Raw genomic sequence first — 21,243 nt, 5'->3', positions numbered from 1 at the left:
CTTCATCTCTTCCATTGATCCCAAAATTCAAAAGTAACTGAAATTAAAGGAGGTGCTTCTCTACACATCCTCCATGACTGTTTTAACTGTGGGGAATGGATCCACAAACTACTGCGGCTCCGTACTACGTGAACATAGAAATCTCCGTGATCTCCTCTAACTTCTCTAGCTATAAAAGCTGGATAAAAACATTCTAAATGTTTCAATAAATAACTGCATTCAGAATATATTATTTGAGAAATATGGCAATAACAAGATTCATATGAACTGTCCGCCCAAACACAGCCTAGAATTTGGCTCAAATATATATTCTCTGACCTTATGATGAGTCGCATCCAAGATAAATTCCGCACGAGTACCATTATTTTCTGGACTTCGGTAATCAAAGAGTGAATTTGTAAGGTATGTCAAACCTTTCATACTCAAATTTTCACCACAAATGAAGAAACAGGCTTCCTGAATATAAATGCAAAAATTTTTAACAGAAGGAAAAATCATTAGACTATTTCAGAAAATAAAACCTTAGTTTTATAATACCAATTTACTAGTCAATAGAAATCACTACAACTTGAAGTCCTGTAAAAAGACAAGGAAAGTTGTCTATTTTCACTGCCTATTTTGGCAAAGGATATTTTAACAAACCAAAAAGGAACTCCAAGTAGCTGCCATAAACAACGAAGAAGAAACATTTATGAATTGGAAAGTATTTGGAACTACTGTCCAGGTGTTAAGTGCTACCAACTTTCTAAATTCCCCTGAGCTCTATAATTTCTTACAGAGAAAAACAGTAAAGTTCCTCTCTCAAGCCAAAGATATATGTAGTCTAACAGATTTTTTGGTATGGTTAAACACTTCAATAAGCACTTCATTATCCCTGCATTCTATCCAAAAAAAGCAGGGAAAGGAAGATTTTGACTTACGGTTTCACTCCTATTCATATTCTCTTCAAAATCTTTAATACCCATAATTCCTTTAAGGCACATGGCTCTGCAACCTACAAAACCAATCTGGCAATCAAAGAAAGGCTCTCCCATCATAAGGGCCTATAAGAGGAAAGGAAACATTAGAACTAAGAACTTGAATTTCATAAAAATATTACAGGCTTTCCTTGTAGAATTTCTTAATCATTCAAAACATCTTTAGTATTAGGCCTTTCCAAATTTATTCTCCTCAAATCATAAATTCTATTAAAGTAAGAAACTTCTTTCTTACCCTTGTATCCTCAAACCTTTGTAATCTCAATGACTGGCACTTCATGAACATAAATGTACACATACATATGGGTACACACACATATTAAATGAAAAAAAGTATGTTGCAAAAAATCTTTGTTAAAAGAATAATTATTTCAACCAATACTATCAATCACTAAAATATAAAACTATGAATATACTTTGAACATACTACATATAATTAAAAACCTGTATTTATTAAATATTAACTTGAGGAACCATTAAAAGATTTTTAAAATATATGTTAAATGTTGAAAGATTACCTCAACTGTAGTTCCTTCTTGTTCCCAACACAATACTTCTTTAGATTTTACTTTTTGAGGACTATAATAACTACTTTCAGCTTGCATTTCGGTGAGCTAAGAAACAATATAATAATATTAAGTAAGTCAAATTAGTATTAAATGGCAATAAACTGTCATTATTATGATGAATTGATGAAACCAAGGCCAATTTTAAGATTCAGGAAATTTAATTATTAAGCAGGAAAACAGGTGCAACAGAAACAGCTGTAGCAGATTATCCATGGTATAAAGGTTGAATATGCTAGCCTAAGCTCATACAGATAATTTAAATACCAATACCACCTTATTTTTATTTAACTCCTTTTTCTTAACAATATTTCTTAAAAGGGTGAAAGCTGTGTGTCTCTAACAGTCCCACAGTTATAAATGGCTCATATATTCTGCCAACATTTTACATATATTTTAACCTCAATTCATATTCTATTCACTAGTATTATTTTACCAGGCTTAGTTCAATCATTTTCAAGATTTCTCCCTATTAGTAATCTAAAAGAAAGCCGTAAGGAAACACAAACAGATTAAAACAAAAGCTCTAGTTCTATTAGGGAAATAGGTTCATTGGTGTTTATTTTCGAAATATGTGTCTCACAATATGTCTCATAGGCTCATTCAATCAATGCAAGAAATACTGAGTGTCTGCTGGATAACAAGTACTAATCTAGATACTGACAAGCGAAAAATATATTCTTGCTCCTCTGAAGCACATTATTTATATGTATCCAAAAATTAGATAATTTAAATCATTTTTAAAAGTATTTTTCTAAGTGCAACATGGTATCCTGGTTTGGATCACGTAACAGAAAAAGGACATTATAAAATTCAATTAAAGTCTGGAATTTAACAGTAATGCACTAATACTGGTTTCCTAGGTTTGACAAATGTACTGTGAAAACATAAGAGGTTAACAATAGAGGAACTGTGTAAAAAGTATATGTGAACTTTCTGTATACATCTTTGCAACTTTCCTGAAAATCTAAAACTATTCCAAAATAAAGATGTTAATTTTTTAAAAGAGTATTCTGCCCATAATTGCTAATGATTCAGTGAACTGGATTTTTATTCTGCATTTTATTCTTGTGAAATGGATTTTATTCTTGTGAAATGGATTTTCATTTTAAACTTTATACAAAGAACATATATTTAAACAAAAAAAGTTTAACTTAAATAGAATTTATTGAACCAAAAAGTTATTTTCAATATGATATTCCATTTATACTGAAAATCAACTAATTATTCTCATTTTTTATAACAAAAAGTTTTTACTTATTTCTTGGATGCTTACAGAACTGGTACACACATGTTGCTGCTTTTAAGTACAATTCTATATATAATCTAAAATGCATAAGTAAAACTGAATATTTTAAACTTGATCACCTTTCAGCTGTCTACAATTATTGTAGAGAAAAAGCAATTAATTGATTAAAAGGACTCAAACATTACAAGAACAATTTTCAACATTATTTTTAAAATGCTATATTTAATTTGGCATGATTTGTGTTGGATTGATATCAACTGTTCAGAATGCTAATGTAGAAACATGACCTTATTTTCTGACCAAAATATGAACCACAAATTAATTCCATACATTCTTCAAATCCAAGTTGAACAATGAATTCTAATGTTTTCCTTCTAAATATCAACATATTTCCCTTAGAGACATAAATGTTGCAAATTTTTAAAAAGATGTATTAACAAATGACAAACATTGCCCCAAAAAACCTATTAAAATTTTGTATATAAATGCCTATTCTGACTCAGTTTAATACAATTCTTTTCATCCATGAAGTTATCAGAAATATTCCAGAATAATTTCAAATTTAATATAGGCAAAAAAACACGAGAAAAGACACTGTTTTACTAGTAATTCTTAACATCCTTCACCAACTTATATTAAAAATAACTTCCTAAGTTGGATCACATGAAACTGGCAATATATCTAGTAACAGTCAATAACAGTTGGCTTTTTATAATAGTCGATCATACTGTTTTATCATTTAATATTGCAGACTGATTCCTATTCCTTTAGTTTAGACAAAGGTACACTCAGTGAATTTCCAGGAATGTGGCTTGCGGTATGGGGGGTATGGTCGGTAGTATTGTGGTCACATTGTACAGGGCCAGGTGGCTGTTTGCAGTTTCAGGGAATCACCCTGTGAAGTACATGGTTGTCTGGCCAGTGTGCTGTACATCTGAAGCTAGAGCAGAACAGTACTGAAAGTAAACTGTGGTTGAAAAAAAAAAAATATATATATATATATATATATTTAAGAATACAAAAAGAAAAGCTGGACTGAGATGAAAAGACAGTGGAATCAAAAGAAAGGGAGGTGGGTGAAATCAACTCAAATAACAAAATTAAAATCTATAATGGAGACAATAATGAAAAAGGTAAATCAGTGAATTTCATTTAAAAATTTATAATAAAAAATTAATTTTCAGTAATAAAATAATTCGAAAATAGCGGTGTTAAAATAGCATAACTAATGTATGCATTTTTATCATTTTAACCCAAACTTTACTAGCAAAAAATTTTAAACCAATGTAGCCATGACTAAACTTTTTTGAAACTTATTCTCTGTATTTTTCAGCTTTTGCCATATAGGAAATACTAAATGATTTTAATTTCAAAAGTCTTTAAAGACTATTTACTTTAAAATATTTTAACCTACAATCTGCTATAGTTATAATCTGTATAGTTGTGCTACTGATTGAAAAAATTTATTTCAAGCAATTAACCGATAATCTAAGATAAATTAAAAAAAAAAAAACAACATGAGACCAGAAACTTGTTTGTTTTTCACTGCTATATTTCAAGTATCTAACAACTTGTCTGGAATAATTTGGTAATATTAATCCAGTTAGACACATGAGTTTATCTCGTTCAGAAAAATGTTTCCATTAAAAAAAAAAAAACCTACAAAGACAAGTAAAATTGGAGGGAAAAAAACCAAAATCTAAAAGAGGATTCCAAAAATTTTGGAAGATGGAAAGCAGATGAGATGGGTGAATGGGCGGATGGATGATGGGTGGATGGGTAGATGATGGATGAATGTATTTATTTGACAGACACTTATTCGTTGAATATGCATACAAATAACCTTTTTAAAAATTTTCACTTAATTTTGAGTTTGGTGTACCATCAAAAAAGAATATCCATGATTCCCTGAAAAGGCCATTATTCCTTCATCCATTGAGGACATTTGGGTTGTTTGAACTTTCTGGCCACTGTAAATAGTGCTTTTAGGAACATTCATGTTCACTTATTTGTTCTGCTCAGTTTCAATTCTTTTGAGGATATAGCTAGGAGTGAAATTGCTGGGTCATATAATAATTCTATGTTTAAGTTACTGAGGAACTGTCAAACTGTTTTCCCCAGCGACTACACCATTTTATATTCCCACCCATTTATTTTTAACCAACTCCCCCCATTTGTTTATAACTAATTCCAACTAAGACTCCACCAGTGTCAAACCACTGCTCTGGTCAACATCACCAATGATTTTGACCTTGACAAGTCCAATGGTCTATTCTCGCAGAAATGACCTACTCCCTTCACTTTAAAACATTTATGGAACCTAGCTTCCAGACAGACACTCTAGTAGCTTTTTGCTTACATCACTGGTCACTTATTTTTAGTTTTCCTCACTATTTTTTTCGTCTTTCCAAATATTTAACATCACACTGCTTCAGAGCTTAGTCCTAGAATCTCTCCTTGTTTTCTCTCTACACTATTTCCAGCTTTACTAAAATCCTAATTTTAAAATCTTACATTTTTATAGGCTTAAACCAAACTTGTAATCTGAACACTAGATTTGTAAATCAATCAGATAGCTCTACAGTGGGCATTTTACACTTGTCAAAACTAAACTCTTGATAGTTCTCTCAAACCTGATCCTCTCACAATCCGCCTCCTTCAAGAAAATCGAAACTCAGCCCTTTCAGTTGCTCAGTAGCCATGCTTGGATCTCTTCATTTATGTCTCACAATAAAATCTATCAGAAAGTCTTGTCCTCTTGACCTTCAAAACATCCAAAATCCAGTTCCTTTTCACCACTTCCACATGCTACCACCCTCATCAAAGCCATCATGTCTTGCTTGAAAATTGCAATGCACTCTCTCTGCTTCTGTTCCCTTATAATCAGAGTAATGCAGCTTAAAACATAGCTCAGATCACTCTATAACTACTATAAATTGTCCAAAGACTTCCTATCTCACTCAGGATTAATGACAAATCCCTAAAATGACTTACACAGTATTATAATTTATGGACCTCTCCCAAACCCCTTACCTCTCTGTCCCAATTTTGTACTACTTTCACATTTGCTCACTTTGCTCTGGTCTCTGCTGTTCCTTGAACTTTTGAGTCCATTTCATTTGTTGTTCCTTGAATTCCCAAGGATCTTCAACACTTTCTCACAATAGGTCTTTCCTTAGGTATCCCCCTCTTATTAGGCCGTTCCTGATCACTCAATTTTAAATAGCAAATTCCCTCACATGTAGTGGAAGCATTCACTATTTCTCTTCCCTCTTTATTTTGCTACATAATTCATATCATCAATGGGCATATTATATACTTTCATTTATTTATAACAATTCAAGTTTTAAAAAGCATAACCTGTTGTGATATCTCTAAAGTCAAAACAGTGCCTGGCTAACTAGATGGTATTAACATGTACTTGTTGAATGATTAAATATTGTCCAATAATATTACATGTGTGGCAATACAATTATAAAAAGCCAAGGAATAAATAACCTAAAATTAAGGTTAGCTTATATTTTAGGGGCAGAGAAGACAAAATATGATCAAAGAAGAACACATAGGGGTGCCAGAATACAAATAATCTTGTATTTCTTAAAAGGGTATTCACCTTATTATTCTTTAACTAGAAAATACATATTGTATAACATCATTTGAATACCTATTTAACTTGTATTTCTTAATGGAAAAGGTGGTCAAAGCCTGTTAAACACTGCTAAAAGTAGATTAAGACAAGACACTGGATGTCTTACAGAGTGAAAGAGAGGTGGCAAGAAGATAAACTCTATACAAATAACCCTTTAAAAGAAATTTTGTAATAAAAGAGAACACAAAGATGGAGATGTAGCTAGAGGGGCACATGAGTATCTATGTGCATTTTTAATGGAAATAATAAGGCATGTTTGTATGTCAATTTAAAGATTTAGGAAGGGGAGAAAAAATTTATGGAAATAAAGCTGATAAAAATAAAAAAATAAAAAAAGGAAAGTGGAAAAGGCATTAGGAAGATAAGAAGAGATCAAAATTCAGAGATTTCAGATGAGGGGAAATATACATGAAGGATTGTTAGAGTATATCTTACATCTACTGAATGTAAAACAAACTTTCAGCTAGACCTTTATTAGAAATCAATATTTAAGCATTAAGCTGTGAGCAATATGAATAGCAAGAAAAAGGAAACCTACTTTGAAAGTCACAGTTGCTTTCGTACAGTAAAATCCTATAGAAATAATAGGATCCTTCAAAGTCTGGGCTTTTTGCTGATGCATGGTTGATGCTGGATCGTTTCCAAGGTAGTCTTCCTCCCCATCATCATAACTCACAATTGCAGGCACAAATGACCAGGCCCACGATACCCATCCCTGTGGCTGTTCATCCTCCTGCTGCGAATACAACTCTTGGCCTTTGTACTGCGCAGGATATGACATATCTATTCTTGTTTCATCTTCAACACCTATCAATCAAAATAAAATCAGTTTAAATAGATCAAAAGAATTTAACTAAGGAAAATTAGGAAGGTATATTGTACAACAATGTATATATATCCCACATCCTTCTTTCTACATTTAAAGTATGGACAAATGATACATTGCTTATTAGTATTTTAAAGCAATAATCTAGCATCACCACCTTTAAGTTTGTATATGTTGTACTGTGTCAGTCTCCTTTCATGGGCCACAATTTACATTATGCAGAAAGTAGTTTATCACGTAATTTTAAATGTATTTGATAAATACAAAGAATAAATTCTTTTTTTTGGCATTTCACTCATTAAACAAAAAAAAACCCTACTTCCCCAAAATAAGGGTAAAATGCTAAAAAAAACTGACTTTTCTTAGAAACATAATATCAGAAAACTGTAAGTTCTGGATTCCCTTATGTACCCAATGGAAAAAGAGAATGGCAATTATTCCTATACAAAATGCACACTCTCAGAAAAATAATTATCCCAAAAGATAAAAGTAAATATTATAATAAAATTATTCTTTTATGTAGTTAAGACAAATAATAGTGTCAGTGGCTCTTATTAGTAGGTGACATAAATGAGTATCTTTATTATTCTACAGATGAAAAATTATAACAAAAGAATTTTACTTGGTTACAAATTAGCAGACTAAAGATTTAAACTGCAACCACTCTAACTCATTCCAGCTTGTAATAAGAAATTCCACCAAAGTCTCTTAACATTATTCTAACAATACAAACAAAACAGCCTTATCATCATGGAATTTTGGGGGGAAATTACTCTTTAAAAAATTCATGGTATATGCATATCCAGCAGATTCAACATACCAACTCTTAGGTGATAAATCTATAAATTAAATACCATCCTCATTCAAATGAACTTTTAGGTTTTCTGGTTAGAAAAACTACATATAATTTTTAGTCCTATGATTGGAGACTCTTGGAATGTCCTACACTTATGGTTTACAACACATGGCCATTTACCTGCTTTCATTAAATACCATCCTCATTCAAATGAACTCCATTAAATACCATCCTCATTCAAATGAACTTTTAGATGTTCTGGTTAGAACAACTACATATAATGTTTAGTCCTATGATTGGAGACTCTTGGAATGTCCTACACTTATGGGTTACAACACATGGCCATTTACCTGCTTTCATCTAAAAAGAAAAAGACTTTAAAAGTAAAAATTAGAATACCTAAAATATAGTACCAAGAGACCTCAGACATCTTACTTCAAAATAAATTATAAAAGTTACAAATCCAGGAAATGTTTTGTATAATATGTATACCCTGCTATTTAACCACAAATATTATATAAATTTCTACTGAGGCATAAATAAACCAGTTATTAACTGTCCCTAGTGAGGTCTCAGATTGGACATCACCACCAAATATCACTGTGGTTATAAAAGTCAGGACACCACAACCCAGGAGCTAGTGACCAAGTGGGGTCCACAGAGCTGAACTCTCTTGTCTAAACTATTAAAACAGGAGTATACACTGCTTGATCTTCTGAAACAAAAGAAATGTCTCTAAGAAAGGTCTGAGAAACCAGTCACTATAATTTATATCTAATATTAGTTAAAGATAAGAGAGATCTTGATGAAAGATGTTTTTGAAGTTTGTCCTTGTTCACTGTCTTGTAAAAAGGATAGGGCCTGAAAAAAGAAAAAACAAATCTCCTTGATCTCTGGTCAGAGACCCTTTTCCTTCAAAACAGTGTACCTTAAACTGGGGCCCTTTGACAGGAACTCAGTTCCATGAATTCAGGAACTCTGAATTTCAACGCAAACACATATTAAGTAATTAAAATGTAGCATTCTTTTAATTGTGAACATAGGTAACAAATCAGAGTTGTATCATCAATACCTTCAACTCTAAAACCTACAGAAATCACAGCTATATTAAATAGCAACTGTGAAGTTATCTCAAAATATGGTGTACACACATTACTACTTTTTAATTACGACAGTTCTTGGATTTCCTATTATATTTTATTATTATGTTAACACAGAAGCACATACAAAAATACAACAAAAAAGACAAAATATATTAAACAATGGTTTTCAGACACTGGATATCAGGCAATGAAGACAAGTGAGTCCCAAGAGATGGGAATCAAGAGAAATGAGCTCTGTGGATGCCCCAGCTTGCTGCTTTGGAGTGAGTTTCTAAAGTCACAGCCAAGAAAGTGGGAATCCAAGCAGACCTCAGCTGTCTCCTTAGATGATAAGACAGAGCAGTGAGTTCAGGGAGACTAAGGCAGCTACGGTTTGCAGGGCCAAGTACCAAACAAGACAGACCTGGTGAGGAAAATGTTCCTGAGATCTACAGAAGATCTCATCCCAGCTGAGTATTAATCAGCTTCATGTACAAAAAACTAGTAAGGCTATAAAAGGATCCAACAGAAAGAGCAAAGGAAAAAATCCCCAAGGCTTATACAGAATTGGAAATAATTTGTGTTCCCACCAGCAGAAAAGAAAAAACTTAATTCACAGGGAATCAGGCAAAGTGCTCAATAGTGTAATCATTTTAAAAGCAGGACAAAGCTGAGCTTAAGCTAATGGCTGCTGTGATCCCATATGAAAAACCTTTAAAGTAAGACTTAAATGAATTCTATTGTTTCCAAGTAACTAAACTGTTTGCTAGGATACAAAAATATCCAGCACTCATGAGGAAAATTTCACAGTATCTAACATCCAATTAAAAACTTTATCAGGCATGCAAAGAAGTAAATATAATACAGAATGAGGAAAAAATATGTCAGTCAATATCAAAAGAGCTAGAAATGACACAGCATTAGTAAACAAGGACATTAAAACAATTATATAAATAACATGAAACACTCAAAAGAGCATAAACAAGGAGGGATATGAAAGGCGTGGCTTTTAAAAATCCAAACTGAACTGCTAAAGATGTAAAATACAGTATCTGAAATGAAATATAAACTAGATGGGATTAATAGCAAATTAGATGTAGAAAAAGTAAACTTGAATAGAAGTAGAAACTAACAAAACAAAGAAAATAAAAGAAAAAAGAAAAAAATGAACAGAGCATCAAAAAGCTCTATAAACCTTCAGGTAGTCTAAATGTACATGTAATTGGAGATCCTAAATGAAAAAGGAACTGAAAAAAGATATTTTAGGAAATGGCACACAAAATTGTTCTAAGTATATATGAAAACTAAACTCACAGATTTAGAAAACTCTAATGTATTCCAAGCACAAGTGACATGAAGAAATGACACTAAGGCATATCAAAATCAAGAGGCAAAACCTTCTGAGAAGAGGCTCATAGGCTTTACCAGAGTGTCAAAGGAACCCATAGCACACACAGTATAAGGTTAAGGACTCCTGGTTTAGACAGATGAGAAAATTAACTCAGACACCTTTGGAAACAAAACTCAGACACCTTTGGAAACAAAGAGAGGAGGTGCTTTCTCCTTTTTTACATGTAAGAAAAACCTAGTCACCTTCTTGGATCACAGAAAACAATAGTCATAAAGGAAATATTTAAAAGTACATTTAGTCTATATTTAAAACTTCTGCTCAAGAGACATCTTTAAATGTGAACAATGCAAATCACAGACTGGCCAAAAACACAAAAAATCCCAAAACATATATATGACAAAGGACTTGAGTTCAGAACATATAAAGAATTCCCACAAATCAGTCATGAAAACGAAAGAGGTTTAAAAATAGGCAAGTATTTAATATACACTTCAGAAAGATAGATGTATTAATGTCAATAACTAAATGAAAAGTTCAAAATAACTGCTCAGAAAAATGCAAATTAAAACAAGATACTACAACACAATTCATAAGAATGGTAAAAAATAAAAATGCCTGACACCACCAAATGTTGGCAAGGATGTGGAACAACTAGAACTTTCATACATTGTTGATAGGAATTAAAATGGCACGACCACTTTGGAAAAAAATGTCTGGTAGTTTCTTAAAAATAAAACTAAACATTCAATTGCACTCTTAAGTATTTATCCAAGAGAAATAATAGCACATCTACAATAAACTTAAAGAAAATTGTCCAGGACAGCCTTATTTATAATAGCCAAAATTAGAAATAGCCCAAGCATCCATTAACAGGGGAGTGGCTATCTAAGCTATGGTATATTCATATGGTATATTTGTATAATGCACCTAGCAATAAAAACTTCACATATCAGAAAGAACTACTAATATATGAAACAACACAGATGACTCCTGAAAATATTATGCCTTAGGGCCATGGAAATACTCTGTATGATACCATGATAATGGACACATGCCATTACACATTTGTCCCAAACCCACAGAACATACAATACTAAGACTGAATGGTAAACTGTAGGCTCTGGGTGACAATGATCTGTCCATGTAGGCTTACCAGCTGCAACAAATGTACCTCTCTGGAAGGGATACTGATAGTGGTGGAAGCTATGCATGTGGGGGGCAGGGTAAATGGGAAATCTCTGTGCCTACCCTTCAATTTTGCCATGAACCCAAAACTGCTCTAAAAACACAGTCTTAATAAAAAAAAATTTTTAAGTAAACATTATTCTTCTTAATAAAAGACTTCTTTCACAAAAGAATAAATTTCAAAAATTTCTCTCATGCCCTTTCCATTCATTTCCGCTGCCCCTCTAGTCCAGAAAACACTGTTCTGAATTTTTTTTAAAAACTAAAAACTAGTTTTGCTGATTGCAGGATTCATATAAATGGAATCACACACATCTTTTTGACTGGTTGCTTACACTTAAGCTGTTTTCAAAGTTCATTATACTGAGCATATATCAGTATTTCATTCCTTTATGTAGCTGAATAACATCCTAATGTATGGATATACCATAATTGTTTATATACCATAACTGTTGATATACCATAAATGTCCATCCATAGCTGATGGACATTTGTGTTGTTTCCAATTTTTTGAAAACAAAACATGCTGCCATAAACATCCACATACAAGTTTTTATATGGACACATGTCAATTCTCCTAGGAGTAGAACTGCTGGATAATATACTACTGCTATGTTCAACTTTTGGAGAAACCTGGTTGTTCAAAAGCAGCTACAACATTTTACATTCCCACCAGCAACATGTAGGGGTTCCAGCTTCTCCACATCCTTGCCAACGCTTGTTATGATGAGTGTTGTTTTTTTTTTATTAGCTTTTTATTGTGACATAATTTTAGGTATACAGAAAGTTGCAAAGACAGTACTGGGTTCCTATATACCATTCATTGTAGCCACACTACTATCTATGAATTGGTATCTAATTGTGGTTTTGATTTGCATTCTCCCTAATAACTAAGGATGTTGAGCATCTTTGGCCATTTGTTTGGATAAATGTCTATTCTGGTCATTTGTCCAATTTTTAATTTGGGTAATTTAGTCCTGACTTTTAAATGTCATTTTCCAAAGGCTCTATCTACGATCTTGTCCAAATTTTTCCTTATATCAGGCCCAATGCCAAGCCAAAGTCAACGGTTCCTTTTATCATACTTCTACTTCAAACATTCATACCTCTATTTAATCCAACATACTATCATTCTACCATGCATCATACTTAACAAACTTCACATGCCTGTCTGCTACATTATATCTTAAGATATTAAGAGAAGAAAACAATCCCTTCAGCTCGATATTTTCCCATATTAACAACAAAATGTTTTACATACACTTGTGTTTCAGTAAAGAAATAATAAGTTGAATACTGAAGTTAACCCACTAGGTATATTTCAACAAAGCAAATACTTTGTTAATTAGTGCTCCAACTACTTAGGTATCCTCCAATGAAGCACATAGTTAAGTATAATGAATAATCAATTACATATAGCAATTATTAATTAAGTATATACAACTCAGTTAGTTATAATTACTCTTGGTGAGCCTTTGCTAAAAATTACCAAAATTATAATTTACTAGGAAATCTTGAGGTTACACTACCTTAACTTTTGTATAATATACATTCTTAACACCTTTACCTATTAGAAATATTAAAGTTATTTTTAGCATGCAGAAAAAAGAAAACCAGAATAGTACCCAGAGTGTAGAAAAAAATCAAAGTAATGTTAAACAATCAAATTAAAATCATCCACATTAGAACACAGCAAAACTCAATCTAATGTATTTTATAAAGTTTCACAATTATGAAAACACTTAGTTCTAAAATAAAGTTTATATTACATTTACCTGTAATGTTTCCTAACATATCTTTATTGTGACAGGTAGAGTCTTCTGTTTCTCCATCTTTAAAATTGCCAATTTCTCCATAGTAAAGAGCAATCCCAAGTTGCATTATACGAATAAACATAGGCAGTTGTTGATCTGTGATAGAAAGTTTCAAGCTCTCTACTAAGGTGTGAATCTGTGTTTTAAAAAATAAAAGCATCAATAAAATCATGTTCAAAGGGTGTACCTTTTAATGTAAGTACAGAAATGTTAAAAGTCTTAATTGGAATAGCCAAACAGAAACAGTAATGTCCCAAATATTTCCAATATTTACATCAAATCTTATTCTAAAAGGAATTAAACAAATTTTGCTCTGATCAATAAACTTTACATAGAATCTATATTAAGCCAAATAATGTAATGCAAATAGAAATAATAAAAAAAGATACAGTCACACTAGACTGCCAGATAACTATTCCAGAAAGACAGCTATGTAACCAAAATATAGTAGTCGCCCTTTAACTGTAGAGAATACTTCCAAGGCCTCCAGTGGATGCCTGAAACTTCAGAGTACTGAACCCTGTATATACTATGATTTTTCCCCCCTAAACATACATATTTGTTCACTTAAATGAAGCACTTGAAGGCTCTCTTTGGCATATCTCAATTGCCAGCATCAGCACTCTTGCCCCTTGGGGCCATTACTAAGTAAAATATGGGTTACTTGAACAGATACACTGCACTACCACAACAGTCGATATGACAGCCAAGGGGGCTGCTAAGTGACTAACAGGCAGAAATATTAATTTCTTGTGAACAAATGCTACATTTTATGTGAACACAATGTGTTATCTCATTTAATGATTACAAGAGTCAAAAAAAACCACATGTCGACAAGATTATTTACAGTAAGGAGTGTTTTACAATGAAATGTCATGGCTAATCAATTTTGAGGATACAATCTTACTTAAATGCCAGCAATAAGTTTTCCTCAAGTTCATTTATTTTCACTTTCCTCTAATTTAGCTACATCCAAGATTATACAATTTGTACTTATTATCAATAAGATTGTTTTATATAGTAAGGCTTCTGTGTATCCATTAGTTATTTGCAAAATATATCTTGGATCTACCTTAACATTCTCCAACCCTACTAGCAGATCCAAGGCTAAAGACGGAAAGTAAACCCATTATTCTGAGACAGAAATAGCAATACTATTGAATAGATATATTCTTCCATGATTATCTTTGCAAAAGAAGGTAATTCAAAAATAGAAAAGTAACAGTTTATACAAACCAAGATGTCCTATACACAGTAGGGAGGGGAAGTAAAACACTCATGACTGAGTACTAACAAAGAAAAACAGATGGATTTAATGTGTAAATATAAATGTGAGTATCATAGAGCTATATAAAATATATTTAATGTAAAACACCAACAGTTTATCCAGCCATACCCAAACAAGCACAGCAGTCAATGCCAACATTCAGATGTAGGGCCAACTTTTGCATTACAAAACTTTAGTATTCAGAGGCATGTAATTCAATAAAAATTCATTTCTCATTAAAACTTAGTTAACAAGATCACAAGTCACTGTGTGAATTCTCTTTAAAAGATACATAAACAGATGGAGATTTAGAAAACTGTTGTGTAATCAAAGAACAAAAAAAGATTTACACCTGAGACTGACTATGTATGTTGATAAGCATACCAATTCCTTGGAGAACAGTAAGTTTTCACATGTATCAAAGACTTTAACTGAAAAATTTCCATACTCTAAGATTTTAATTACATGTTGAAGCCATAGATCAACAGCTAGGATTTTCTGAACCAGTAAGATGTTAGGTTAACAAATCAAGCCTTATAAATTTATTGAAGAAAGAGAAGAGACAATGACTACTACACCTATCAGATCATGCTAAACACATTTTAAGGACTGAAATATAGATTGATAACCAGTCCACTGTGGGCATAAAAATACCCTTTTATATGATTTCCTCTATCTACTTGAAGAGAAAAACACTAATAGACAGCTGGACAAACTAAAAACGAAACCACAGTCATGGAGGAAAAAGGTCCCTAAAGATCTCTACTAGAACACATAATGCAAAACGTATAAATATAATATATAATATAGTAAATAATATTAAATAAGTTATAAGTATAAATAAAGCTTTACAAAAACCAATGACACATATATTTGAAGTTAATTTCTTTGTTTTTTAATAATCATTAGCATGCACAAGATCCAATAAACAAAACAGAGACATGCAAATCAACCACTAGAAAAAGAAACACCTACTTTAATAACTGACGGCATCTTGGAATTCAGGTTATCATATGTAAAATGTAGACGAGTTCTGAAGGAACATTTGTATAATAAAGGATCCTGGTAAAATTCTATTTTACCACTAGCATTTCGTTTGTCAAGACAAACTGTACAGTCAGAAAAGTTGATAACCTTTCTCAGCACCAGATCAGTGGCTAAAAAAAAAAAAATTAAGTAAAAGGGAACGTTAGAGAAAAAGGCAACTATTATTTATTAGTACACACAGTAATGCAAATAAGATTAACAGACTATTTAATACATGATGCTAGAACCTATGCAAAGACCTTCTCACTCATTATATCATTTAAACCTCCTAACAACTGTATAAAGAATCAAATAAGAGGCCAAAGAAATGAAGTTGCTTGGCCCCAATTTGCTTGACACCTAACCAAAAATTTAAGATAGATTTTGTAAAAATTTCATTACATTTTACAATCTACAATGACATATTAAATAATTAATAAATTGAAATTTTTGAGAAAATATTAAAAGTAACATTTTGAGTGATAGTCACTCATTTAATATTTATTTTACACTAAAAAACTTGATGCTATGCTCTAAATCTGCACTCTCCAATATGGTAGCCACCAGTGACACATGGCTATTTAAATTTATATATGAATTAATTAAAATAATATAAAAATAAAATTTCAGGTCCTTGGTTGCACTAGCCACATTTCAGGTGCTCAAGAGCAACATGTGGCTACTAGCTACAATACTGTATAGTAAAGATATAAAACACAGCCATCATCATAAAAAATACTAGTGGTTTAGCAGCCCTCTAAGTAGTAACAAAGAAATTACCAGTAACAGTATAAAGTTTGTTTTCAAGGCAATAAAAATGAAACAATTACTGGTAATTGGTAAAATATCAAACTAGAAAATGAAACCTTTAGCAAATCAGTAGTTTTATTCCTAATAAACAACTCCTTGGTAAACATCAGGCCCAAGTTTACTTGGTCAGTGATTTTAACTTCGCGGCTATCCCATGCTATGACCAAGGAAATCTTCAAAACAACATAATATGCTTTAATCCATTCTTTTATAACCATATTTCCAAGTATATTCTGGCAACCTCTAGTTAAGTCAACTTTTAATTTTTTATCTGTTTTAGGATTCAACTTTTTAAGAATTAAAAACTAAAGAGTATACACGTATGTGGAAACATTAAAGTTTTATTAGCAAATAAGTTTCTAATCTGCTAGTTGAAAAATACACAAACTTACCAAATTATTTTATTTTACTTAGTATGTTATTAAATTATTTAGTTACTGATATATATACATGTACATAAATTTAAAAAATTGTAATAGTAAAGCTGGAAATGAAAGAAACCCTCCAGATGCTTCCCTCTCCTTATAGAAATAATAATTTACTGAGTAGTATTTGCTATTATTACACACTACATTAAGTCTTTTATGTCCACTATCTCATCATTTATATGACTCTGTTAAAAGATGTGAAAAGTGAGGCACAGTACAGGTATATAATCTGTGTAATACTATTTCATAAAGAACAGAGTTAATTCAAACTCTGGCAACTTTTCTCCAGAGTGCATGATCTTATCCACTGTGCAGGAAGAACATAAAAGAGTCATGTTCAAAGATATTCTAGAGAATTGTTATTCAGTGAGAGAGGAAATTATGAAGCTTTGAAAATGTTTTTCCTAAAAACTAAATAAAACAGCAACTATCTTTTAAAAACTTAGAAAATGAATTCTAGTTCTCATACTTTACATAATGTGCTGCAATTTAATCTGTAAAATGGGGATAATAATTGTGTCTACCTAACAAGAACTCGAGAAAATGATTTGGCATCATTTGAAAATGTGAACACCTGCATATCCTCCCCATAACAGACCCACTCCCACATACATGCCCTAAAGAAACACAGGTAACAGTGTCAAAAGATACCTACAAAAAGATTCCATAACTGCACTGTTTGTAACAGCAAAAATCTGAAACATCCCAAGTGACCATCATCAGGAAAACAGATAATTAAGTTTTGGCGTATTTTAGTAGAATATTATTCATAAGTAAAAATCAGTAGTCTCTAACTACATGCAACAATATGGAAAAAAGTTTAATTGAAAACAGAAAACTTCAAAAGACAACATAGAAAATACTATTTTTATAAAGCTTAAAAATACATGTAACTAAATATATCATTTATGTACACATTTATACACACAACTTTTCTGAAGTAAAATTCATATAGCATAAAATTAACCAAATTAAAGGATACATTTAGTACACACTAGTAACATTTAGTACAATGACACTATTGTGCAACCATCAAACACAATTTTAGAAATTTTCATCACTTCAGAAAAGAAACTCTAGCCTTCAGCTATCACTCTTCCAATCCCCTCATTGCCCTTTCCCTCCCCACTCCTTACACAATCACTAATCTATTTTCTGTCTACATAGATACAGCTATTTTGCCAGTTCATAGAAATGTAATCATACAATATGTACTTTCTTTGGCTTCTTTCACTTTTCATAATACTTTCAAGGTTCATCCATGTTATAATATGTATCAGTACGTAATTCCTTAGAACATCATAACTTTTTTTAAGCAACTGAATAATGAAGTTTAATACACCAGTTAACTGTAGGAGGAAACAAGGGAATGGGATAGGGAAAAAGCACATTGAGGTGGGGGAGGGTAAACAAGTGTTCGAGTAACTCAGAAAATATACATTCATTATATTGTTTTATTAAAAAATGCTATATAAATCACTTTGTAAATATTAAATACTGCATTAAAGATCAATAAAAGGGAAAATAATGGTATCTACCTCAGAAGGTAAAAGGATTAAAATAAGATAATTAGCCCTGGTTGGCGTGGCTCAGTGGATTAAGTGCCGGCCTTGGAACCAAGGGGATGCAGGTTTGATTCCTGGTTGGGACCCATGCCTGAGCTGGGTCCTCTGTGGGGGGCATAGGAAAGGCAACCACACATTGATGTTTCTCTTCCTCTTTCTCCCTCCTTTTCCCTCTCTCAAATAAAGAAATAAATAAATAAATGAATAAATGAATGAATGAATGAATGAATAAAATCTTTAAAAAATAACAAAATAGCCCTCACTGGTGTAGCTCAGTGGACTGAGTGCTGGCCTGCAAACCAAAGGGTCACTGGTTTAAGTCCCAGTCAGGGTACATGCCTGGGTTGCAGTCCAGGTCCCCAGTAGGGGTTGCTCACGAAGCAATCATACATTGATGTTTCTATTTCTCCCTCCCTTCCTCTCTCTTTAAAAATAAATAAAATCTTAGTAAAAATAATAATAATGATAAAATAAATTAATGTAAAAAAACAGCACTAGCCTGGCAAGAACTCAATAAATGGAAAATACTATTTTTGCTATCTTTATCATCACCATCACCACAAGCTTTTATGTGGTACCATACCTGATGATCAAAAATACACTGGTATGTTGGCAATAATAATTCACATTTTACAAATGACTCACCCAAGGCTGTACTCGCTTAGTGATGGAGAAAAGATTCAAATCATGATCCCTTAGCACTCTTTCCAGTTCATCATTCAAGAATTTCCCAAAGTAATATTTGCATTACTTCTATATTAAAACTATAAATGAAATTTCTCCCCCTCAAATGTCAGCTCATTTATTCAATCCTGTATAATCCAGTACTGTTTGTTTTCTATTTTCCACAGCTTTTTCTTCTGGCCCTTTCACTGACTACTTCTTCCCATGGAGGATGAGAGGGAGGCATTAACAATGTCTCAGAAACCAAAGAACTAATTGGGCCTTCGTATACACTTCTTTATGCTTCACAGCCGAGCTGTGAGATCAGGATTATTATTAATTTTTAAAATGTGAAGAGTGAAGCTTGGAGAACACACAAAAATAAAACTGTATTCCAATTTTGCTATTTCCTAGTTGCATGCTTTAATTAGGCAAGTTAGGTAATCTTGAGACTCAATTTCACATTGTTTTCCATTAACTAGGAGTTAAGTAAACAAATATATGACTAAATGAAAAAGAAAAGATATCTATCATCACTTTATGGACATGTTATAAGAATCAGAGAAAATAAATATAAATAGTAATAATAGCAGCTCCCTTTCTGAGCAATGACTAGGTACAGGATACTTCTCTAAGTCCTTTCAGTACATTAATGTATTTAATAAAATAATTCTATAGAGAAGCTCATTTTTATCCTCATTTTACAAATGAAGAAACTGAAAAACAAAGAAGTGAAGTCAGTCACCCAAGGTCACACATCTAGTACTAAGTGGGAGAGCCAGGGTCTAAACACACTTTTAACAATACATACCATGGCAAGTCACAGATCAACGATGCTCAAATCAGTCTCTTTAAGACAGTTTACAAAAATACCAATTTTTTACTCTGTCAGACCATATATCAACAAATGTTATTACTTATTTAATCAATATCCCTCCTAATGAAACTAAGAAGCAGTGTCTATTTTCTTGACAACTTTAGTTTCGATATTTAGCACAGTGCCTGCCACATAGAATATAATAAAATTGCGATTTTATTTATAGTAGAATATAATAAATAAATGGTAGTGATTAAAATTATATTATTACTTAGTTCTTTTAAGATAAGCAGTAGGAGAATGGGGTATTCTCCAAAGGAGGCTTCAGGATTATCGAAAAATTCCAAAAGTACTCTGGAATATGTAAACCCAAAACATAAATCAGTCAGATATATTGTTTGCCATTACCAAGCTATTGAAAGCAATATACTTCCCTTCCCTCCTTCAAAAAATTAAAAGTTTTATCTTATTATCTAATCTTTTTTGCTATAACCCACAGCATTGTAAAAATTTATACATCACATTTGAAATAAGCATTTATTGCTAAGAAAAATAAAAATTGGAAACATTAAAAAACGTGCCTGGGATTTCTTAATCTAAAGGTCTATTAACATCCTCTAATTGCATGCTAAATTTTATATATGTACATTTTTCCAGTCTGAAGGCATAAAGTTTTTCATTACATTCATCCAAGAGCCAGCTGGCCCAAGAAAGGTTTAGAATCCAAGACAGTTTCAATAATAAAAAATCTATACTATTCTTGACATTTACTCACCAGAAATATCCATGAATGCACGATCCCATAATTCATCTACTGTATAGCATTCTGCAGAAGTTATATTGACTGAAAGAACAATATCATCTTCAACATATTTTAGAATGAGATTATTTATAACAATGTTTACATTATTTACAACTCGTCTAATCAGACTCTGCACATAACCTGTAACACAGAAAAAAAAATACAATTAGCCACAAATCGGTCAATAAATGGTTCTTAAAATATTACTGAGTATAATGTATGTGAAAGGTGGGTATATTGTGCAAAGAAGAAATCATTATTCAGATAGGTAAACAGACTTGCCAAAGTAACATAACTAATAAGCAGCAAAATCAAGCCAACAAACACCATTATGAAGAAGTTCTATATAATAAAGTGGTCACATACTAAG

The 21,243-nt window shown here is 31.9% G+C and overlaps 1 protein-coding gene across 4 annotated transcripts in view; it reads right to left on the bottom strand.

Annotated features, from left to right (window-relative positions):
* VPS13B (vacuolar protein sorting 13 homolog B) overlaps positions 1 to 21,243 on the bottom strand; it is a 673,385-nt gene that overhangs the window by 620,076 nt on the left and 32,066 nt on the right. For all 4 annotated transcript variants that reach the window (XM_054590316.1, XM_054590313.1, XM_054590314.1 and 1 more), the window contains exons 5-11: positions 20,847 to 21,014; positions 15,738 to 15,919; positions 13,457 to 13,631; positions 6,980 to 7,248; positions 1,496 to 1,591; positions 921 to 1,043; positions 319 to 456 (exon numbers count right to left, since the gene is read on the bottom strand). In XM_054590316.1, the coding sequence (XP_054446291.1) occupies positions 319 to 456; positions 921 to 1,043; positions 1,496 to 1,591; positions 6,980 to 7,248; positions 13,457 to 13,631; positions 15,738 to 15,919; positions 20,847 to 21,014 (1,151 nt within the window). The remainder of the gene's footprint in view (positions 1 to 318; positions 457 to 920; positions 1,044 to 1,495; positions 1,592 to 6,979; positions 7,249 to 13,456; positions 13,632 to 15,737; positions 15,920 to 20,846; positions 21,015 to 21,243) is intronic.

Source organism: Pteronotus mesoamericanus, unplaced genomic scaffold (assembly GCF_021234165.1).
Source record: "Pteronotus mesoamericanus isolate MK-2021 breed Mesoamerican mustached bat unplaced genomic scaffold, CSHL_Meso_final scaffold_174, whole genome shotgun sequence".
NCBI classification, from domain to species: Eukaryota; Metazoa; Chordata; class Mammalia; order Chiroptera; family Mormoopidae; genus Pteronotus; species Pteronotus mesoamericanus.
Note: the sequence above shows the minus strand (reverse complement) of the source record. Positions and strands in the feature narration are given on the sequence as shown.